We start from the raw sequence: 20,111 nt of genomic DNA on the forward strand, positions 1-20,111 counted from the left end.
TTTTCAGAATGTGTTTTAAATGAGTAGGACCAAGTTCTGATTTCAGAAGATCTGAGTGCTCTCCAATGTAAGTCTGTAGCCCTGTATTTATTTATCATTGTCGAACTGCTGTGTTGATTAATGTCTTTGTGGAAAGCATGATACAAAACCTCCAAGATTCTGCTAAATAAAGTCCTTTTTTAGTCCTTCGTAACACTATAAAAATGACTCCACATTTTGATCAGTAGCATAATATTTTCATTACATCATCTGAACCCCAAAACACTCCTGATTTAAAAAAGCAAGAAAAGACAATGGAAAAAGCATCATTGAAGTCTATTTAAAACACAATGCAGAAATGAATAGAGAGAAAGAGCAAGAGAGAGAGAGAGAAACTAGACCACCAAATAAAAAGGAATATGAAATTTATTGAACAGAATTGACAGAAAAAAATTATGTCTGGAATGAAAAACGGTTCCAGTGATTTATGAGCATGAGAAAGCACCAGCTTCCAATTAAAAGAAGTTCCACTGGAATAACAGCGGTTCTCAGGTTGCTCAACGCATTCAGAATTATGTAAGAGAAGAAGAGAAAGACAGAGAGAGAGAGAGAGAGAGAGAAAGAGAGGGAGGCTGAAGACAGTAAAAGGAGGATGTAGAGAAAAGGATATGAAACATGTGATGAAAAAAACAGGAAAAACAAAGAGAGACGAGGCTCTTTCACAAGAATACGTGTCAGCATTTTCAGGTTTTGAGTTTTGCGACGTGTTAACATGTAGACATACAAACTTCAGGAGCCATGAATGCAGCAGAACATAAGGCAAGGGTCGGAGGATATATTCACAAGCATATCATTATGATATAAATGAAAGAAAGTTCTTTCAAGCATTGACATATTGCAATGCAAGAAAATAGGTAACATGAAAAATAAACAGAATGAACGCTGCAGAAGATATAACAACAAACAAAAAGAAGATATAATAACTATACTTGATATTCTTTATTAACAACATACCTTGAACCGTCTTGCCAGGAACTTGTTTTTCATCTCTAAGAAGTTTCCTTTGTTGGCTTGAGTTTTGAAGGGTTCATTTATGATTGCAAACTGCGGGTCATTCTGAATGTCCTGCCACCGTGCGTAGCCATGACTGAAAGAGGTCAAGGGTCAAACCTGGGCAGTTAACTGAAATAAAAAAAAGCTTAAGTGACAAAATTACAAAAACAATGTAAAATATTAAGTTTAATTAAAACTTTAACAAAACGGAAAAAATGACAAGGAATTTACAAAAAAAAAATATATATATATATCATAAAAAAATGGCAATAAATGCTACAGCAGTATGTAAATAATAGTTTAGAAACTCATACTTTTTTGACGAGGTGTTTTCTTAAAATACTCTTAAATTAAAACATTTAAAAAATAATAAATAAATTATTTTAGAATTTAGCTAATTTTGAGGAATTAGCTGTAACTTTTGACTGAGTTTTCCTTTTTTATGCTGTTATGCGCACATTATATTTCACACTCATGCAAGAAAGTGACGGAAATTGAAATTAAACAACATAAAAGATACTGGGCCATTTATAGTTTTAAAAAGCTTTTCAAAAACATAACTATAACTTAAAAGAGAACATTGTCATTTTGAAAAAAAAGGAAACTAAACTATATAAAATAAACTTGCTAGAGTTTATTTATGTCCTGTGGCAAAATTACTTTTATTATAGTATTAGTGATCTGCTTCAGGTAGGCCAGTTTATTTTTATGCTTTTGATGAAGTACCATTCAACTTTAAAGCCCTTTAGACTGGTAATGTTTTACTGATATTGTCTTTACATAAATAATTATTTAGGTCTATTTAATAATTTATTTGTTTACAATAATTAAGACATAAAATAAAAAAGTTAAATATAATCAACAGAGACATTGTAAATGAAAAAGCTTTTTAAGAAAGATGTTAAGATGGTAATTAGATTTATTACATTAAAGCCCCATTTACACTAATATGTTTTATTTTATAAATGGCGTTTTAGAACGAAAACGATCTACGCTACACTTACGTTTTACTTAGAGTTACCTAAAAGTTCTCCATCCACAATATACCGCTAACAACACACATCACATGACCACACAACACTCTGTCATGTGCTGCAGCATATCTGGAGGTCTGATCCTCAGGCAGTCTGCGAGGGCTTTGAGCACACCTCCTCTGGTGAGAGCAGCGCATGTCAGACAGTTCATCAAGGATATACTGCTGGATCTTATCTTACTATAGTTGATAACTTGATACTTAATTAGTCTAATCTTGTCTTTATCTAATGACTTTCTTTTAAATCTATCAGGTAATGTGTTTTGACTGAGCGCAAAGATAAGTTAATCCATTAATTTATGTAACCACGTACATTAATTCTGCACATTTGACTGATTGCTTGTCTTTATTTCCTATATTGTATAAACTTATTATGATATTGATTGCCATTACTGATTATTAAAACTGATATTCAGCAAAAGAGACGGTATGTTTCATAGTTTTCAATAAAAATGAAAGGATGTTATAAAAAGTTGTTTTAAATATGCACACAGTGAAGATGACGGTCATATAAATATGTAGCAACACGATGCCTTATTATTGGTGTCTGTTAAGTTGCTTATATCAAAATGAAAATAGGCAGTTCCTTATATTATGTTTTTATTTTATTGTTAAAATAGTAAAACAACATAGCCAGAGTGATGTGAAGTATGTAATAAAGTAGCCACACTGTTCCCTATGAAGATTTACCCGACGTGTCCTTGAAAGTTTGTTTTTCATAGCAATTTTGCAAAGTCTGAACTTACAAGGAAACGATGCAAGACTGAATTGTGTGTGCTTAATACAGAGAAAAAGACCCAATCAGGTAGCACGACTGTCTGCAGCCACGCCTCTATTTTCTGATGTTCTCTGTTTTAGCAGCATTTTCATACTAAAACGCTAAAAAAAAATTTAAAACGCTTAGTTTCCAGCGCTTTAAAACTCTGGGGTAGTGTGGACAGAAGGCGTAATCGTAGCAAAACTCATTATTTTAAACTGTAAACGTGTTAATATAAACGGGGCCTAAGAAAATGTAATAAATAATCTGAGAAGAACACATTTTGTCAACATGTTCTCTAAATATATATAAAAAAGAGAGCATAAAATTAGTTGTATCAGCAGTATTTCAGAGTTTAAAAAACTGTGCATAATTAATTGTATAATACAATTCTCCATTAATTTATAATTATTTACTTTTAGAAAAAAAACACAACTGATCAATCTTTTAAAATCAAAGCAACTTAACTCTAATGGACAATCTGCAGTAGAAAAGAAGTTGTTAATAAAATAATTTAAGTTTTTAATAAAAATTAAAAAAAACTTTGCTCTTTGTAGAATTCAGCAAAGCAAATGAACGTATTTTGTGTGTGAATGTTATTGCGTTTCTCCATCTCGTTTTACCACCATGTTCTTCTTGGCTTTGAGCTCTAAACACTGTTCATTCAGCAAACGCAGTATAAATATACATTAATAGATCTGGATAGTTTGCACGGTGACAGGATCAGTCTATCTCGAAGGATACCACACGATTCCTGAAAGCAGCCAGAAGTCGTGCCGCCGGTGCCAGATCTCGTTGATCTTGCCTGATGAAATAGCTGCCCGCTCCTCATTCTGCCAGAGAGTGTGGAGCTCTGTGTAGATGAGAAAAAAACACCAGCAGATATCAGATACCATCCCATTATACCTGCTGAAGGAAAATAAATAACAGGCAACAGTCCTCCGACAACAAAGCTTGCAAGTGCATAAATCCTGTTATCTAGCTATAAACACAATGGTGATGTTCAGAGTGCAGGCGGCATGTGTAGTGTTTGCTTGAAATGTTTTATCAGCGCTGGTGAAATGTTTATCCACGCTAAATACAAACCCCTTGATGTTTAGTTGTTCTCCTTCAAAGTTGTAAATTAAACGCTATAAAGTGATTGGCTTCTGGGAACTGGAACTATTTATAGTGACTGGGGCTGAGGCGGGGGGATCTAAGCAATAATAGAGTAGAGATTTACCACTGGCCTGCCAAGAGAAGGCTTTTGAATATTAGGAAATTTCAAAAGTACAGGCAGGAATGCTCAGTTTTTAAAATGATGGCTGACACAGATGATTATTTTCATCTTATGGCTAAGAATCAATAAAATGACAATATTAAAAGCTGAAATTTTATTTTGTGAATTTATGTTCTTGTTTTTAACTAGGGATGCGCCGATACCATTTTTTTTTTTGGAACCGATTGGATGCCAAAATTTTGAGTATCCACTGATACAGATCCAATCCCGATACTGTGTCTTTATTTTTTAACAATACAGTTTCTATAGTTCTGGTGATGAGCTCAAATAACAAATATTTTTTAGTTAAAATAACAGACCTAATAAACTAGGCTACATTATTTCAGCATTCATTGTGACATTGATATGATCGGTTGTGGTCCAGCTTATGTTTCCCTTTTTAATACTAAGATTTTTCTTTGAAATCTGTAAGAGGCTACCACTATTGACCCTAATTGTTGGTACTGTATAGTAACCAGCCTTTTAGTAAAGAAGGTCACACTTGGTTTTGTTGGTCTGTTTGCTAAATTTAAGTTACATTGCATCTACTGTACATGCCATTTAATTCTCATTAGATTATAAGTAGGCTGCTAGGTTGGGGTTGGGATTTAGGTAAAGGCGAATTCACACTATGCTATCCAAACCGTGCCAAGGCCCGTTTCCCTGATCGTTTGAGAAGCAGTGGCGTAGCGGACAGGGAGGGCCCCGCGTGATTAGGGGGCCCCGCGTCGTGATTTGAAAATCCGGCAACCGCAATAATCAAACCCCTGGGAACATCAGTGGTCAGAACCAAAGTTCACAGGACTGTGTTTTCTGAACTTCTCTAAAACTGTGGACTACTTCACACTGATTGCTTGCCGCCCAACCGCGTCATAACTCACCACTACCATAAAGTTGACTTGATTTCAACTCTCCTCGACACCCACACCGGAGAGGATGCACCGCACTGCTCCTCGCCGCCGGTTCTCATTGAAAATGAATGACTTCTGGTTACTTTGACGCTCTCGCCGCTTGTTTGTGATCGCTCCAGTTTGTGAAGGCTTCCCCGCGTTGTCACTCCACCCCGCCCCCCTTCTCTGCTCCTCAATTTTTGATCGCTTCCTCGCTCCACCGACTCCCCCCGTCCCCTCAGTTTGTGATATATACAGTTGAAGTCAGAATTATTAGACCCCCTTTGAATATTTTTTCTTTTTAAAATATTTCCCAAATGATGTTTAACAGAGCAAGGAAATTTTCACAGTATGTCTGATAATATTTTTTCTTCTGGAGAAAGTCTTATTTGTTTATTTTGGCTAGAATTAAAGCAGTTTTAATTTTTTAAAAGCCATTTTAAGGGCAAAATTATTAGCCCCTTTAAGCTATATTTGTTTCGATAGCCTACAGAACAAACCATTATTATACAATAAATTGCCTAATTACCCTAACCTGCCTAGTTAACCTAATTAACCTAGTTAAGCCTTTAAATGTCACTTTAAGCTGTATGGAAGTGTCTTGAAAAATATCTAGACAAATATTATTTACTGTCATCATGGCAAAGATAAAATAAATCAGTTATTAGAAATGAGTAAATAAAACTTTATAAATTATGTTTAGAAATGTGTTGAAAAAATCTCTTCTCCGTTAAACAGAAATTGGGGAAAAAATTAAACAGGGGGGCTAATAATTCTGACTTCAACTGTATTTACACACTATGTTGTAACGATACTGGAATTCTGTACAAATCGATACTAAAAATTTTCCGCTAACATTTGAGCGCTACTGAGCACGATCTTAAACAGTGCTAATTTGTCATTGTGCTCACATGCTCAACAGAAATTACTGTGATTGGTCGTGAAGGTCATCAGTTCACCAAACTCACCACTGTTTACTGAGTGTAAACACAGATACAGAGACACTGGAGCATTTCAAAGTCAGGTCGGTCAGCTGGTTTATTTATAAGCTGACATACAATTTACAAGCTGCGATCCACTGATGAACTGTGGCATTAAAACGTTCCAGTGTCCCTCTCAGATACCTCTCTAAATGCAGTGATGTCCAACTTTAATGTAGTTTTCAAATGGCTGTGCAAATAGTATATAGTGCTGTCTTGGGCATTCTCAGGAAGTGTCACCAAAATCAGACTTCTTTGCATTGGGGAAAGTGTACAGAGTAAACTGTCATAATGAAAACATGACAAAGCCATTTGACTATCTTGTTCATAAGCAATGGTGTCAGGACTTTTCATCTTGATGAAACTGACACTTTCATTGACATGAATAATTGGTTGTGAGGAATGAGCTAACTATTTCAAGCAACAGACAATATATATAAATGAACAAAACATCAATATACGAATATGTAACTATCTAAACTGTTTTGACCAAAAATCAATATAACATCACTATAATCTTTGCTATCCCGACCAATTTTTGTTATTTTCTGGACAAACTAGTAACAATAAATCATGACCCGTGATAAATAAGGACCTAAACTGAAGGAAAATGAATGAGTTATATGTATTTACAATGGGAACTGTGGTTTAGTTAACCACTGCTTAGAATAAAAGAAAACAAATAAGTGACACTAGTAGGTGAAAAATTAGAGAAAAGCATGATACAGTGCTGGTCATTACACTCATCTTCAAAACATATTGCAGAACAGTAATGACACTCCTAGTCCTGAACTCTCCCTTTATATTCCCAGTACTCCCATTGAAGTATCCACCCTTACCACAGGTCAATTATTCATAGTATTAGACTCGCTGAGAAACACTGATGCATGCACTCCTACACTATATGCTCGCAAAGCATAAACACGCAAGCTGACATTTACATGCAGATTTGACCATGAATATAATCAGAATGCATGAAATCATAGGCTTTCACATTTCAACATGAGTCATTTTAGGAAATAATCAATGGTGAAACGATGGAAACTAATCTAAGGAGCATTTGTAAACCACTGACAGATGAAATCACTGCTTGCTGTTACTGGTAAAACCGCTGAACAGAAGCTCAGAGACATTCAGAGTCATGTTCCCTCGACTAAACACTCTGCTCTATTGCACTTTATCATAACAGGACATACCTAACATTACACGAGTGATTGGATTTACATAACGTTGGCACAATGACCTGGCATGTTTTGATTTAAGGGCAAACATGGTTAAGGTGAAGACGTACTGTAGGAATGAGTGAGATGTTCAGCAGATTGACAGCATCAAAAGTGATGCAGGTACTTAACATAAACATTTCTTTTACAGGATGCTATTTTTATTGCTATTAGAATTGCAAAATTAAACGCAAAAAATAAAATTAAATAAAAACTGTGGCTATTAATTATTCTTTGTAAACTTGGACTAGTTAGCCCCTACTAGAAAATGGCAAAAATACACCACATCTGTAGGCAAACAACATCTTATTAATGGGTGGATTGATGGATGGAAGGATGGATGGATAGATGGATGATTGGGTGGATGGATGGATGGATGGATGGATGGATGGATGGATGGATGATTGGGTGGGAGGGTGGATGGATGGATGATCGGGTGAGTGGGTGGATGGATGGATGGATTTATGAATGGATGGATGGATTAAGACAGTAGATAAATAGACAGACAGACAGACAAAGAGACAGATAGATGGATGGATGGATGGATGGATGGATGGATGGATGGATAGATAGATTATATAAAATATATATTTATTTCATGTATTCATTAAAAACTTTAAATAAACACTTTAGGACTCAGGATATATAAAGTTTTTTTTAAAAAAACAATTATTAATTTCCAATATTTAAGGTCTGAAAACAAGATATTTAATACTAACCTACTGTCATTTACTGCAAATAAATTCTCTAAATTATAATTATCTATAATTTTAAAGACACATAATCAGTTTATCAAATACAACATAAATAGTTTTGTTTAGTCATCACTTTTGTTATTGCCACAAACATTTGAATTAGTACAAGAGAAAAGATGGCTTCAATATTGTAAGTAGTTCAACACAAACAAAAATCACACTGCAGCTTTAACCAGTGTTTGAGTTTACCTGTGAATCCTCCATCTGCGATGTTGAACATGAACCGTGGACGCTCTGCTGGTCTGCTGATAACTTTGGGCACCTCCTCCCTCTGCACTCTGACCTCCTTCCCAGCATCCCTTTCACCCTTCACCTCCTCTGTGACCCGATGGAAGAAGAAAAACAAGTTTACATCATATTCCTAGTAATTTACTCTTCACGAAAAAAAAAACTGTAGTCTTGAGGCCAATTTATACTTCTGCATCGAGATGGTCCAGCACTGCCTTCACACTGTCAATCAGGGTGCATCTAAAATCGCATACTTCCATACTATATTGTACGCTAAAAACAGTATGCGTGCCGAGTAGTATGTCTGAATTCATAAAGTTCGAAAATCAGTATGCAAGAAGTCCTCTGATGACCTACTACTTCCGGCAAGATTCTGAAGTATGCATCGGATGGCCGATTCGCTATCCCATGATGCACCACAAGAGAATTCATGAATAGTATGCAACTATTACACAGATAGGTCACGTTATCATGACAAAAGAGCAAATGTAGTACGTCCGAGTTACATTCATACTACTCGCATTTATACTGAGTAATAGGCCACTTCAGACGCAGCCGTAATCTTTGCCATACTCTAATGTGAACCATTCTACTTCTTTTCATTTTAATGGCAGTCTGGAGTGTGGAATTAAATCAACTTTCAAATGTCCCATCAAAAATTGTATAAAATTATGCAAATTATACTCGGTTTAATAAACCAGTTTCCTTCAAATAATTGTTAAGCTATTATTATTCTGACCGTTAAGCATTTCTTTAATTCCAACTTCCATAGAACTGTTTTCTAATTTTATTCTTCAATATTTCTCAAGTCTCTTATTTGACAGTTCTATAGTATTTGCTGTGATGTGAACCCTTCAAAAAATGTAATGGCACATTGTGACGATGTCGAACACAAGAGCTGTGATTGGTAGAGAATATGGAGGTGGATGGAGAGAGGCCGCTGACCGGAGGGTTTAAAAGAAACTCTAGTTGGCGCCAACAGCCTAGCGGTTGATGCGTCGACACGTATCATCGGGGTGCTTGCAGCGACCCAAGTTTGATTCCTGGCTTGAGGTCCATATCTCCGCTTCCTACACTTTCCTGTCTGTAAAGGATGGTTTATACTTCTGCGTCGACTGATTGTCATGAACCATGGCGCCTGCCTTGCACGTAGCCATGCATTTATACTTTTACAAGCTGTTTGTGTTGCTCTGCAATAACACTTCTGAAACGCTAGCTGGCAGTAGGCTTTTATTATCCTCGTTGTTGAGGTTCTTTGTGGGTGTTTTTTTTCTTTTCTGAATGCTTTCTTAATACCTTAAAAACACAAAACAAAATTTTCCATAAGGAGGTTCTTCACAGGACTCAACGCTTGTAAGCACCGCCCACACTTGTCAGCGCTACCAAACCAACCAATCACAGAGCTTGCACAATGCGTTGTTGCGACATGTCGTTACATTTTTCGAGAGGTGCGCGTTAGTGTCAGCCACAGTGATGGCTATGTGGCTAATTTCCACTGTTTCCACTGCTGGTTCCCACCTCTTTCTTTCTTGATAGAGTGTGAATTCTACAGTAGCACCACACCCATTTGTGTCGTAAACCCAAAACACCAGCAGAGAAACTCAACACAGTGGGCAATAGAAACCCCACTGCCTACTAGAGTTTGGGAGTGTTATCAGAGCAAAACAGGCAGAACGCAGAAGTATAAATGTTCACAAGAGTGTGGGGTTTGTGCAAACTATGTGTCATGTGGTACACCATTCTTTCATTACAAAAGTATATATCCGGCTTTAATGTAGCGTTCATTGCACTATTAAGTGTAATTGTACAAACAAATTTGAACTCATTCATTTTCAAGTGCTTTTCCAGGGCCGGGTCGCAGGGCCAGCAGTCCTAGGAGAGAACTTTCCTCTCCCAAGACACTTCCAGACTTTCCTCTCCCAAGACACTTCCTCCAGCTCCTCCGTGGAATCCCGAGGCGTTCCCAGGCCGGCCGAGAGACACAGTACCTCCAGCATGTCCCGGGTCTTCCCAGAGGCCTCCTTCCGGTTGGACATGCCTGGAAAACCTCCCTAGGTAGGCGTCCAGGAGGCATCTGAAACAGATGCCCGAGCCATCTCAGCAGACTTCTCTCGATTCGCTCCTCCTGGGTGACAGAGCTTCTCACCCTATCTATAAGGGTGCGCCCTGCCACCCTGCGAAGGAAACTCATGTTGGCCGTTTGTATTCAAGATCTTGTCTTTTCGGACATGACTCAAAGCTCATGACCATATGTGAACGTAGATTGATCGGTAATTCGAGAGCTTTGCCTTTCTGCTCAGCTCCTCAGCTCCTTCACTCGTGAACAAAACCCCAAGATACTTAAACTCCTTCACCTGGCGTAAGGACTTTCCTCTAACATAGCAAACCACCTTTTTCCGGTGGAGCACCATGGCCTCGGACTTGGAGGTGCTGATTCTCACCCCAGCCGCGTCACTGTCGGCAACAAACCACTCTAGAGCATACTGAAGGTCCATGTTCGATAAAGCCAACAGAACAACATCATCTGCATAAAACAGAGATGAAATCCTGTAGTTTCCGAACGGGATCCCCTCCAGCCCAAGCTGCGCTTTGAAATTCTGTCCATATAAATTATGAACAGAATTGGTGACAAAGGGCAGCCCTGCCAGAATCCAACATGCACTGAAAACAAGTCTGACTTATTGCTGGCAATGCGAACCAAACTCTTATTCTGTTCACACAGGGAGGAAACAGCCCTTAACAGAGCACCTCTGACCCCATGCTCCCAGAGCACCCTATACAGAATGCCACGAGGGACACGGCTGAATGCTTTTTCCAAGTCCACAAAACACATGTGGACTGGGTGGGAATACTCCTATGAACCCTCAAGCACCCTGGTGAGGGTTTAGAGCTGGTCCAGTGTACCACTGCCTTGACGAAAACTGCATTGTTCCTCTTGGATCCTAGGTTCAACCATTGGCCGGATTCTCCTCTCCAGTAGCCTGGCATAGAATTTCCCAAGAAGGTTGAGGAGTGTGATCCCCTATACTTGGAGCACACCCTCTGGTCCCCCTTCTTAGAAATAGGCAAGTTTTAACTCCACCATTTTTTATGTTCTTTTATATAAAGTATGAAATATACAAAATGCAAAGAAATCTCACCTTTTTTGACCTCAGACGACTGATCTAATTTGTCCTTCTTCTCTGTTGTTTCTGAGGGAGGGGACGATGCTTCAGTTTTCTCCTTCTCTTCTCCAGCCTTTTCTTTTTTGTCACCTTTCAGAGCCTCTGCGATGACAGACAACAGTCAGATTACAATAAACTGAAAGACGAATTACAGTTGACCAGATTTCATCATTTGTTACCTTTGCTCTCTTCTTTAACAGATGGAGAATCAGACGGTTTCTCGGTGGAGGGCTCTTTTTCCTTGCCCTCCTCCTCCTCTTGTTTCTCCTTCTCATTCTTTTCTTTTGGTGGAGACTGAGAGATGTCAGGATTTTCTTTAGTTTTTGAGTCATCAGAAGCTGCCGCTGCTGGACTTTCAGATGTCTGAGATTTTTCACTGGTTATTGGATCTTTCTCACCCTCGTTCCCTGTAGCCTGGAAGAACATAAAGAAACGTTTGCTTTATTTGAGTGTCACATACAATATATTTACATGACGATATTATTGTTAAAAAACAAACACTTCTTTAAACAATTATTTAAAAGCTGTATCCTGATAAAATCATTTTGTAACAAGCAACAAATAAATCTTAATTATTTCATTATATTGTAACAGATGTTGGTTTCATTACATTATAGCAGATGTTGCGCTTAATAAGACAGTCTGTAATGCAGTTTTTTGGACTGTTTGCTTCCTGCTTTTTCAGACATCCTGGAACAGAGCTGTTGTACATTAGATTTTTGCACAAACTGAGATGAAAATCACCAAAAGTGCTGTGTGTTGGGCTGAAACAGTCCTATTATCAAAGATTATTGGAGATTTGGGCCATTAGGTTTCCACCAGGCCAGATGGATTAGGGCAATCTGCTTTTATGACCAGTAAATTACATTAAAAAAAAAATAAAAACAATATACTTTTTGCTTGCCTTTCTGCTGAACACCAAAGAAGATTTTTTTGAAGAATGTTGGTAATAATTTTGGTGCCCACTGACCTACATTGCATGCACAACATATTAAAATAATTGTTGAATGAAATATCTCCTTTTGGTACAATGAAAAGCAGTTGTTATCAAGTCTGATTAATGTCAAACAATGTTGCTTAGGAAGTGAACTGTGTATTTGAACAAACAACAAAAGATATCTTGCACTGGCATTCAGAAGATTCACTTTGATTTTTCCACATTCATAGACAATCATTCCAAACTTCGGGGTCAGTATGAGTTTAAGAAATGAATACTTTGATTAGGTAAAGAGGAATAAAAAGAGATGAAACGGAATCAATAAAAATGTTTACTCTGTTACAAAACAAAAATCTGTTTCAAACAAATGCAAGTAACTCTATTCAGCATTGATAATTATAAGAAACATTTCATGAGCGCTCAGTAATGGCAGCTAAAATATATATCAATTAAAAATACATTAAGAAGCTATTTTAAAACATAACATTACTGATATTACTGCATTATGCATATTCTAAATTTATAGAATGTGTCGGCGGTTTATAAGGACATGCATTTTGTCCTCATAATTTAATATGATTAAAAATCCTGCATAATGGAGTCTTTTAATTTCCCACAGATTTCTATTCGTTGAGTTTAGTGGTAGGGTTAGATCAGCCATGTCCAAACTCTGGAGGGCTGGTGTCCTGCAAAGTTTAGTTCCAACCACTATCAGACACACCTGGGCTAGCTAATCAAGCTCTTACTAGGCTTTCTAGAAACATCTTTGCAGGTGTGTTGAGGCAAGTTGGAGCTAAAATCTGCAGGGCTCATGCCCTCCAGGGCCGAGTTTGGACACCCCTGGGTTAGAAGAAGGCGATATAATAAGCAGTTTTTATGGCATAAAATACATTACGCCAACCGGGAGTCCTCACAAACCATCATAAAAAAGTATGTGTGTATGTCTCTGTCTATGATTGCATTGGTTTATCATACATTGTGTCCCCCCACAATGATACTGTAGTAAAATCTGAAATGTTTGAAATTTTGAGGTCAGGCAACCAGTCCCCATGAGGTAAGAAATATTAAAAATACTCTATTTGAAAGTGTAAAAATGCAGTCAGTTTTTTTTAAAGGTAGGATGGAGGGTACTGTTGATTTCATGGATAGAAAACATTGTTTGGTTAGTATTAAGACAAAAGAAATCTATAAAAAAGTCCCTACAATTCAAATACAGTTACACTTTAAAATTACTGGGCTCCCCACAATTCCTTTATTTCATCAAACATAACAAATCGATTATGTTAACTTAATTGTTTTTACAAATTTAAGTGGATTGAACGTAAAACAATTAAGCTGTCCCAAAAAAAAAAACAAGAATTGTGTTGATTCTGCTTATTTTAATTAGTAGTTTAAACATTGTTTGGTATTAAAAAAAATCTCCACTTTTTAAACGCTAGTCACATTCTAAACCACAGACATTACTTTTTAATATTAAAATGAAGGAATTATCACATAGCGTAAAAATCTTAAGAATTATCTTTAAAAGTAAACAACAACATGCTCTCCAACACTCTATTAGACATATGAAATTTAAATTTAATCAGATACACAGTGTTTAGCTAAACCTATAAATCAAAATAAACCCTGCCACATGCCAACACACACACATGCACACAAACTGTACAGCTATTTTTATAAGGACAGATAAAATGATTTACTGCCCCTTCTGTCCCAAGAAACAATGGAGTTGTCTGATGTTCAAACAGTATTTTCTATCCCCCTACCCCGACCCCACCCGTAAATCAAACCCTCACAGTAAACAATCTGTATTTTTACATTTTCAAAAATCTCAATTCTCTGTGATATATGAGCTACTTTCTTTATGGGGATCAAAAGCAATGTCCCCACAAGGTCGAAATTTGTCCTCACAATGTAAGGAAAACAAGACACACACACACACAAACACACACACACTCCTCACTCTAGATTTATGTGAATTGTGGGGACTTTAAAATATTTCTTTTGTCTTTACACTAACCAAACAGTACGTTTCCATCCTTAAATATGGTGACTGGTGGCCTGACCTCAAAATATCAAACAGTTCAGGTTTTACTACAGTATCGTTGAGGGGACACACACTGTATGACACACAGACATTCAAACTTACTTTGTTTCTGGTTTTTGAGGACTTTCAATTGGTGTAATGTATTTTATCCAGTAAACAATGCTTATTATATAGCCTTCCTCTAACACACAGGTGTCAAACTCAGTTCCTGGAGGGTGATAGCTCTGCACAGTTTAGTTCCTACCCTAATTAAACACATCTGACCCAACCAATTGAGTCATTCAGGCTTGTTTGAGACCTACAGGTAAGTGTGTTGAAGCAGTGTTGGAACTAAACTGTGCAGGGCTGTGACTCTCATGGAACTGAGTTTGACACCCCTGCTCTAACACTACCCCTAACAAGACCCAGCTACAGTAAGTGTGATTTGTAACAGTTCTGAATTATGAGGATTATGGGGACACAACACATGTAATGTGTATTTATATAGCGCATTTATCGTGTATGGCCATACACCCAAAGCGCTTCACAATCATGAGAGGGGGGTGGTGGTTAGGGGTCTCTCCACACCACCACCAGTGTACAGCATCCACTTGGATGATACGATGGCAGCCACAGGACAACGTGCCAGTGCGCTCACCACATAATCGTAAGGGCCGATTGAGGGACTTTGGCCAGGACATCGGGTTACATGGGATTTTTATAGACCACAGTGTCAGGGCCTTGGTTTAACGTCTCATCCATAAGACTCACACAGACCACAGGCTTAGCGGCCCCTGCTGGCCTCTTTAACACCACTTTTAACCTTGTTTTCTCATGTGGTCTCCCATCCAGGTACTGACTAGGCTCAGCCCTGCTTAGCTTCAGTGTGTAATCAGTCTTGGGCTGCAGGGTGATATGTCTCTGGCTCATAAAACCACCAAAACCATGTCCTCATAACTAACCTCCATATTGTAATATTAATGCCATTAAACAAATTCCTCCTCGTAAACCACCAAAACCAGTACACACACAACCACACACTTACTTCTCCGTGTTCTGTGCTCTCCACACTCTCTCCCTCCTTTGCTTCTTTCGCTTTTTCCTTCTCTCGCTCTCTCTCTGGTTCTGTCAGGGACTCGGCCTCATCTTTCTCTGCCTCTTTTGCGCTCTTCTCCGTCTTGTCAGGTGGAGAGGGGGTGGCTATGGGAACAGTTGCAGCAATAAAGTCTCTGTTTGCTAAAATGTCTTTGTGTGTAAGGGTCTTGGGTGGGTTTGTACCTGGTTTGGAGGTGCAGGGTGTGTTGTTGCAGCTCAGTTCAGGTGTGGGAGTGTCTGTCTTGATGGTGGGCGAAGAGGCTCTTGAGGATTTCTTAGAGTCAACGGTGATCTCTGGCTTCAGCTCAGGCATGCTCCATTTCCCATTGATATGTTCAAACTCTTGCACCTGCACACAACATTATGGCCACCTGCCTCTTTACTACAGTTCACAATCAGAAAAAAACTGAAGTATAAAGTAGCTTACATTTTATATGCTTATCTTCATTGTTGTGAAACAATAATTGTAGGAATGGGAAAATCTCCATCTGACTAGTTGACTAAAAGTTGTAGTAATTATACCTGTATGTATTTTGCTTGATTTTTAGGGGCTGTTAAAATCAAATGTGACCCTGGACCACAAAACTTATGCTGCGTTCACACCAGACGTGGATGAAGCATCAGTTGCGAGAGATTTACATGTTAAGTCAATGCAAATCACTCGAGTTGGAAAATCTGTACTTCAGCAGACATTTGCGCCATGTTAACCAATCATGAGCTTGCTCTTGTAGAGGAGTGATTATGACGTAGTGCCAGTTGTTGGTGTCCTAGGGGGAAATCTCTTTTCGACACTGGACAACAGTTTATCAAACTGGGCTCGGCACAGCCAGAAGCACCGCTGAAAGCCTCCACCATCCAGGTATAGTTCCTGGAGGAGTTGATTAGCTCACAGAGCTGGGTGCACCTCTGAAAGGACCTAGTGGACTCAGACACGGCTCTGGACAAATCTACGTAGTTTTTCAGCCTTCCTAAAGCACTAAATAGCTGTGCTGTATGAGTCACCGGGCATACAGAAGCCCTGCCCATGACATGAATCTGCGTCTATTGTGAAGTAAATTTGATGCGCGAATTAAGCGAATTTGATAGCGAATGCAGTAAACCAAAAATGTTCACACATCTAACTGTGTGCGAATAGAGCTATTCATTCGCGTGTGCCACATCTGGTGTGAACACAGCAATAGGGGTCGTTCACGCAGAAGGTTCCAGTGTGCTACTTTTCTACTCTTTTTCAATATAAATATGTGCTTGACAGACGTGTTTAACCATTATGCTTGCATCTTTAGAAGAGCTTCCCATGTGAGTGTCACTTTTTTTAGAATTAGCGTCAAGTTGTAAAATCTTCAACTTTCTCATGCAGCACATCTCATCACTGTCGGGTCCAAAAGCAGTGGACCAATCAGATGAGCTCAGAGGCGAGGCAACCATTGCAAAGTTGGCATGACAAATGTTTTATTTACCTTCATATTATGTTGGAAGTGGCACTCATTGTGGCTTTCTCCAGATATCCTGAGTTATATGATGTGTCTTTAAGTGCTTATCATAACAGATTATTTTCCCATTTTTTAAATCGGTAAGTTATTGTCGTTGTTACATGACGTTCATAATATTCCGCATAGACCATTGCATTGTACTTTTTGAATGTTTTTTGTTTGTTTGTTTGTTTTTAGAAGCTAAGACGTGATCTGTGTGAATAAGTCCTTAAATTGCATGGGTATACTTCTGGACAATAACCAAAAAATTACATTTTATTTCAAAATTATTTAACTTTCTTTTATGCAAAAAATCATTGGAATATTAGATATAAATTGTGTTCAATGAAGATATTTAGTAAACTTTCTGCTGTATATACACACACACACAAAATATATATATATATATATATATATATATATATATATATATATATATATATATATATATATATATATATAAATATATATATATATATATATATATATATATATATATATATATATATATATATATATATATATATATATATATATATATATATATATGCACATACATATATTTGAAATCTCTAAAAAATGACACTTATGTCTGGTTTTGTGGGCACAAATAACACATTCTTCAGTACAAAAGGTGAAGCACACAAGTAAAAGGAAATAAATTCTTGTGAAATCTTTTTTTTTTTTACAAAGTTTTAAAATTTTAACCCTTAAAACAGGACTTTTAAAATTTTAACCCTTAAAACAGGACACAACATTGATACATGACACAGTAGCCATTGGTCTGTCTGAATGTGTATGGCTGCAGCAGTAGTGCGTTAAACTCATTCAAGAGTTTTACCAACTGTCTAACAGAGGCATTACAGGGTAAATCATTAGGAATTTGATAAATCTTTAGATAAAAACTATGCGTTTTAAATGTATTTGCATATTGATTATCATTCCAAAGCAGCTTTGCAAAAGTTTCACATCTTTATATCACAATCAAAATCATTATAAATAGTTACCTGCAGTTATACAAAATATAGTGTACATTTTGAAAAAGGTAGTGTCTGTGTGTATAATACATTTTCAATTAAGTGATCTGATCCTTACAGTTTGTGTAATGCTTAAGGCTTTGAAGAAAATATAGCATTAAAGACTTTGAAGTCTTTAAGCCTTTTTATGCATTTAAAAGATGTCTGATTATCCACCAAGGCTGCTTTGGTTTGACTCTCTAAAACATGGCAGACCAACACTGACCTTCTTCTTGACCAGAGACATGACTCCTATACGTGTGAGGACCGGCTGCCTGCAGAGCCCCTCCCGTGGGACGCCATCAGCAAACGTCTCGGAACCATCAGCCACTGGCTCACAGAGATGCCTCATGAAGAGCGACACATATGCCCTGTCAGAGGAATAAACAAACATGACAGAATTAAAGTGAAGTTTCCTTTGCTGTAGATTATACATTATTGTATTACTTCATATTTTTTATTAAAAAAAAAAGCATTACTTGAACTCTTTCTCGCTCTTGCCGCGGAGGTCCCGCACGAGCCACTGAGAAGAGAAGGCGTCCTGAGCAGGCATCCCCCATCTCATGATGGCATTCAGGAAGGCTTTTCTCTGACGCGTATTAAAGCCCAATACCTGACAGACAAACAATGATCAAACCTTAATGAAAAATACTAAAATGCACTGAAATCAGCATCGAAACACAAATAGGTTGCATTAAAGTGAGTGCTTCTCTAGGTTAGTTAAAAGATTTATTTGTTTGCCTTTATTGTTATAGGAGAATATTTAGAGGATGGGAGAAGGGATCAGGAAAGGAGGATCGCTTTGTGAGCTGAGATTCAAACTTGGGACACCCAAGGAGCAGTTGAGCTACGTATTGGTAAACCACCTACGATGCTGTCAGCACCAAATCTCTAGGTCAGTTTAGTCCAGGCCAAAAGAAGAAAATGATACATTTAGTCCTGGTTTACTTAGCATTCACGTTGTCATTTTTAAAACTGAACCTAAAGAGCTAAACATACAAAACAAAGTCAAAATGCTTTTATGTTTGGCAACAGAATTTTGCAAATATTAAACTTCAAATGTATTTATTTGTAGCACGAAACAACTAAGTGATGTAGAAAGATAAAAATGGGGAAAAGAGGGCAAAGAAAAATAAAAGGAAAAAAGAATCAGTGTTGGGTAAGTTACTCAAAAAAGTAATAGATTACAAAAGTGATAAAACTACTGATTACAACCGGAAAATTGTCATTTGATTACATTACTAATTACTTAATTTAAAAAGTAACCAGATTACTAACTACTTTACTTTGAAGTTACTTTTAAAACAAAAATACAAAATAACCTGAGGCTCTTTCAGTAATTTTATATTCACAGAAAAACTTCATAATGGTTTTAACACAGCAGCTTTGCAAATTTAAAAGATTTAAAGAGATAATTAATCTTTGCTTGTTCCAAACATGTTTGTCCTTTTTTGTCCTCAAAAGAAGACATTTAGAAGAAAACTGGATACCTGTAGCCATTGGCATTCATAGTAGGAAAAACAAACAGCTCACTTTGTCTGCAGTTGTGGAGACAAAATGTAAATGCTCAAATGTTCAATCAGTGAAATCTGAAATATGTGAGTGTGCCCAATATGTTTGCGCAAGACCCGGCTTCATTGGAAATAACAAACTTGTACGCACAAAATACATGATATGTGAACAGCCTCATAAGCAGCTATGCTTCTCTTCAGTTTTTTCAGATGTTACCTTCTCCCAATCCTGCACAAAAATCCAGTTTGGCCGTTTTGTGCATCTGGTGATGGGGTAGGGGTGTCCCGATTTTTTTTAGCTTGAAGGTGTAGGGCTAAGGGGAAGGGCTAGATAGCCCTTGAAACAGATTTTTCAGGACCACACTCAAAACCAAGTGGTACAAACATTTCCCACAATACAGCAGCTACAACGCAACATGGCTGCACACGGAAGTAAGGAGATGCACAAATTAGTATTTTTGTCATTATTACAAATTTTTACAACAAACATATGTTTGAATATATTTATAGTGGCGTTCATATTCTACAGTCATGCTTTTGAATATGACCATGGTGTAAATGCGCAGTACAGTTACGATCTTACTGCCACATTATACCGTTATGATAACATGATATCACTGTCTTCAGTGATTTCCTGAAGATAGTTACCAAAAAATAACACTACTGTAATAACTACAGCAGTCAGCATCCTCAATCTCATCTTTTAAGAGTTCAAGCTTAGCTGATGATTGATTATAAAG

General features: G+C 37.4%; 1 protein-coding gene across 4 annotated transcripts in view; it reads right to left on the minus strand.

Moving 5' to 3' along the window:
• chd3 (chromodomain helicase DNA binding protein 3) overlaps nucleotides 1-20,111 on the minus strand; it is a 100,197-nt gene that overhangs the window by 26,387 nt on the left and 53,699 nt on the right. For all 4 annotated transcript variants that reach the window (XM_073908348.1, XM_005172235.6, XM_009303118.5 and 1 more), the window contains exons 28-36: nucleotides 18,340-18,473; nucleotides 18,087-18,231; nucleotides 15,559-15,724; nucleotides 15,326-15,480; nucleotides 11,497-11,731; nucleotides 11,294-11,419; nucleotides 8,115-8,243; nucleotides 3,567-3,675; nucleotides 994-1,126 (exon numbers count right to left, since the gene is read on the minus strand). In XM_073908348.1, coding sequence (XP_073764449.1) covers nucleotides 994-1,126; nucleotides 3,567-3,675; nucleotides 8,115-8,243; nucleotides 11,294-11,419; nucleotides 11,497-11,731; nucleotides 15,326-15,480; nucleotides 15,559-15,724; nucleotides 18,087-18,231; nucleotides 18,340-18,473 — 1,332 coding nt within the window. The remainder of the gene's footprint in view (nucleotides 1-993; nucleotides 1,127-3,566; nucleotides 3,676-8,114; nucleotides 8,244-11,293; nucleotides 11,420-11,496; nucleotides 11,732-15,325; nucleotides 15,481-15,558; nucleotides 15,725-18,086; nucleotides 18,232-18,339; nucleotides 18,474-20,111) is intronic.

This window comes from Danio rerio, chromosome 7, assembly GCF_049306965.1.
Source record: "Danio rerio strain Tuebingen ecotype United States chromosome 7, GRCz12tu, whole genome shotgun sequence".
NCBI lineage: Eukaryota > Metazoa > Chordata > Actinopteri > Cypriniformes > Danionidae > Danio > Danio rerio.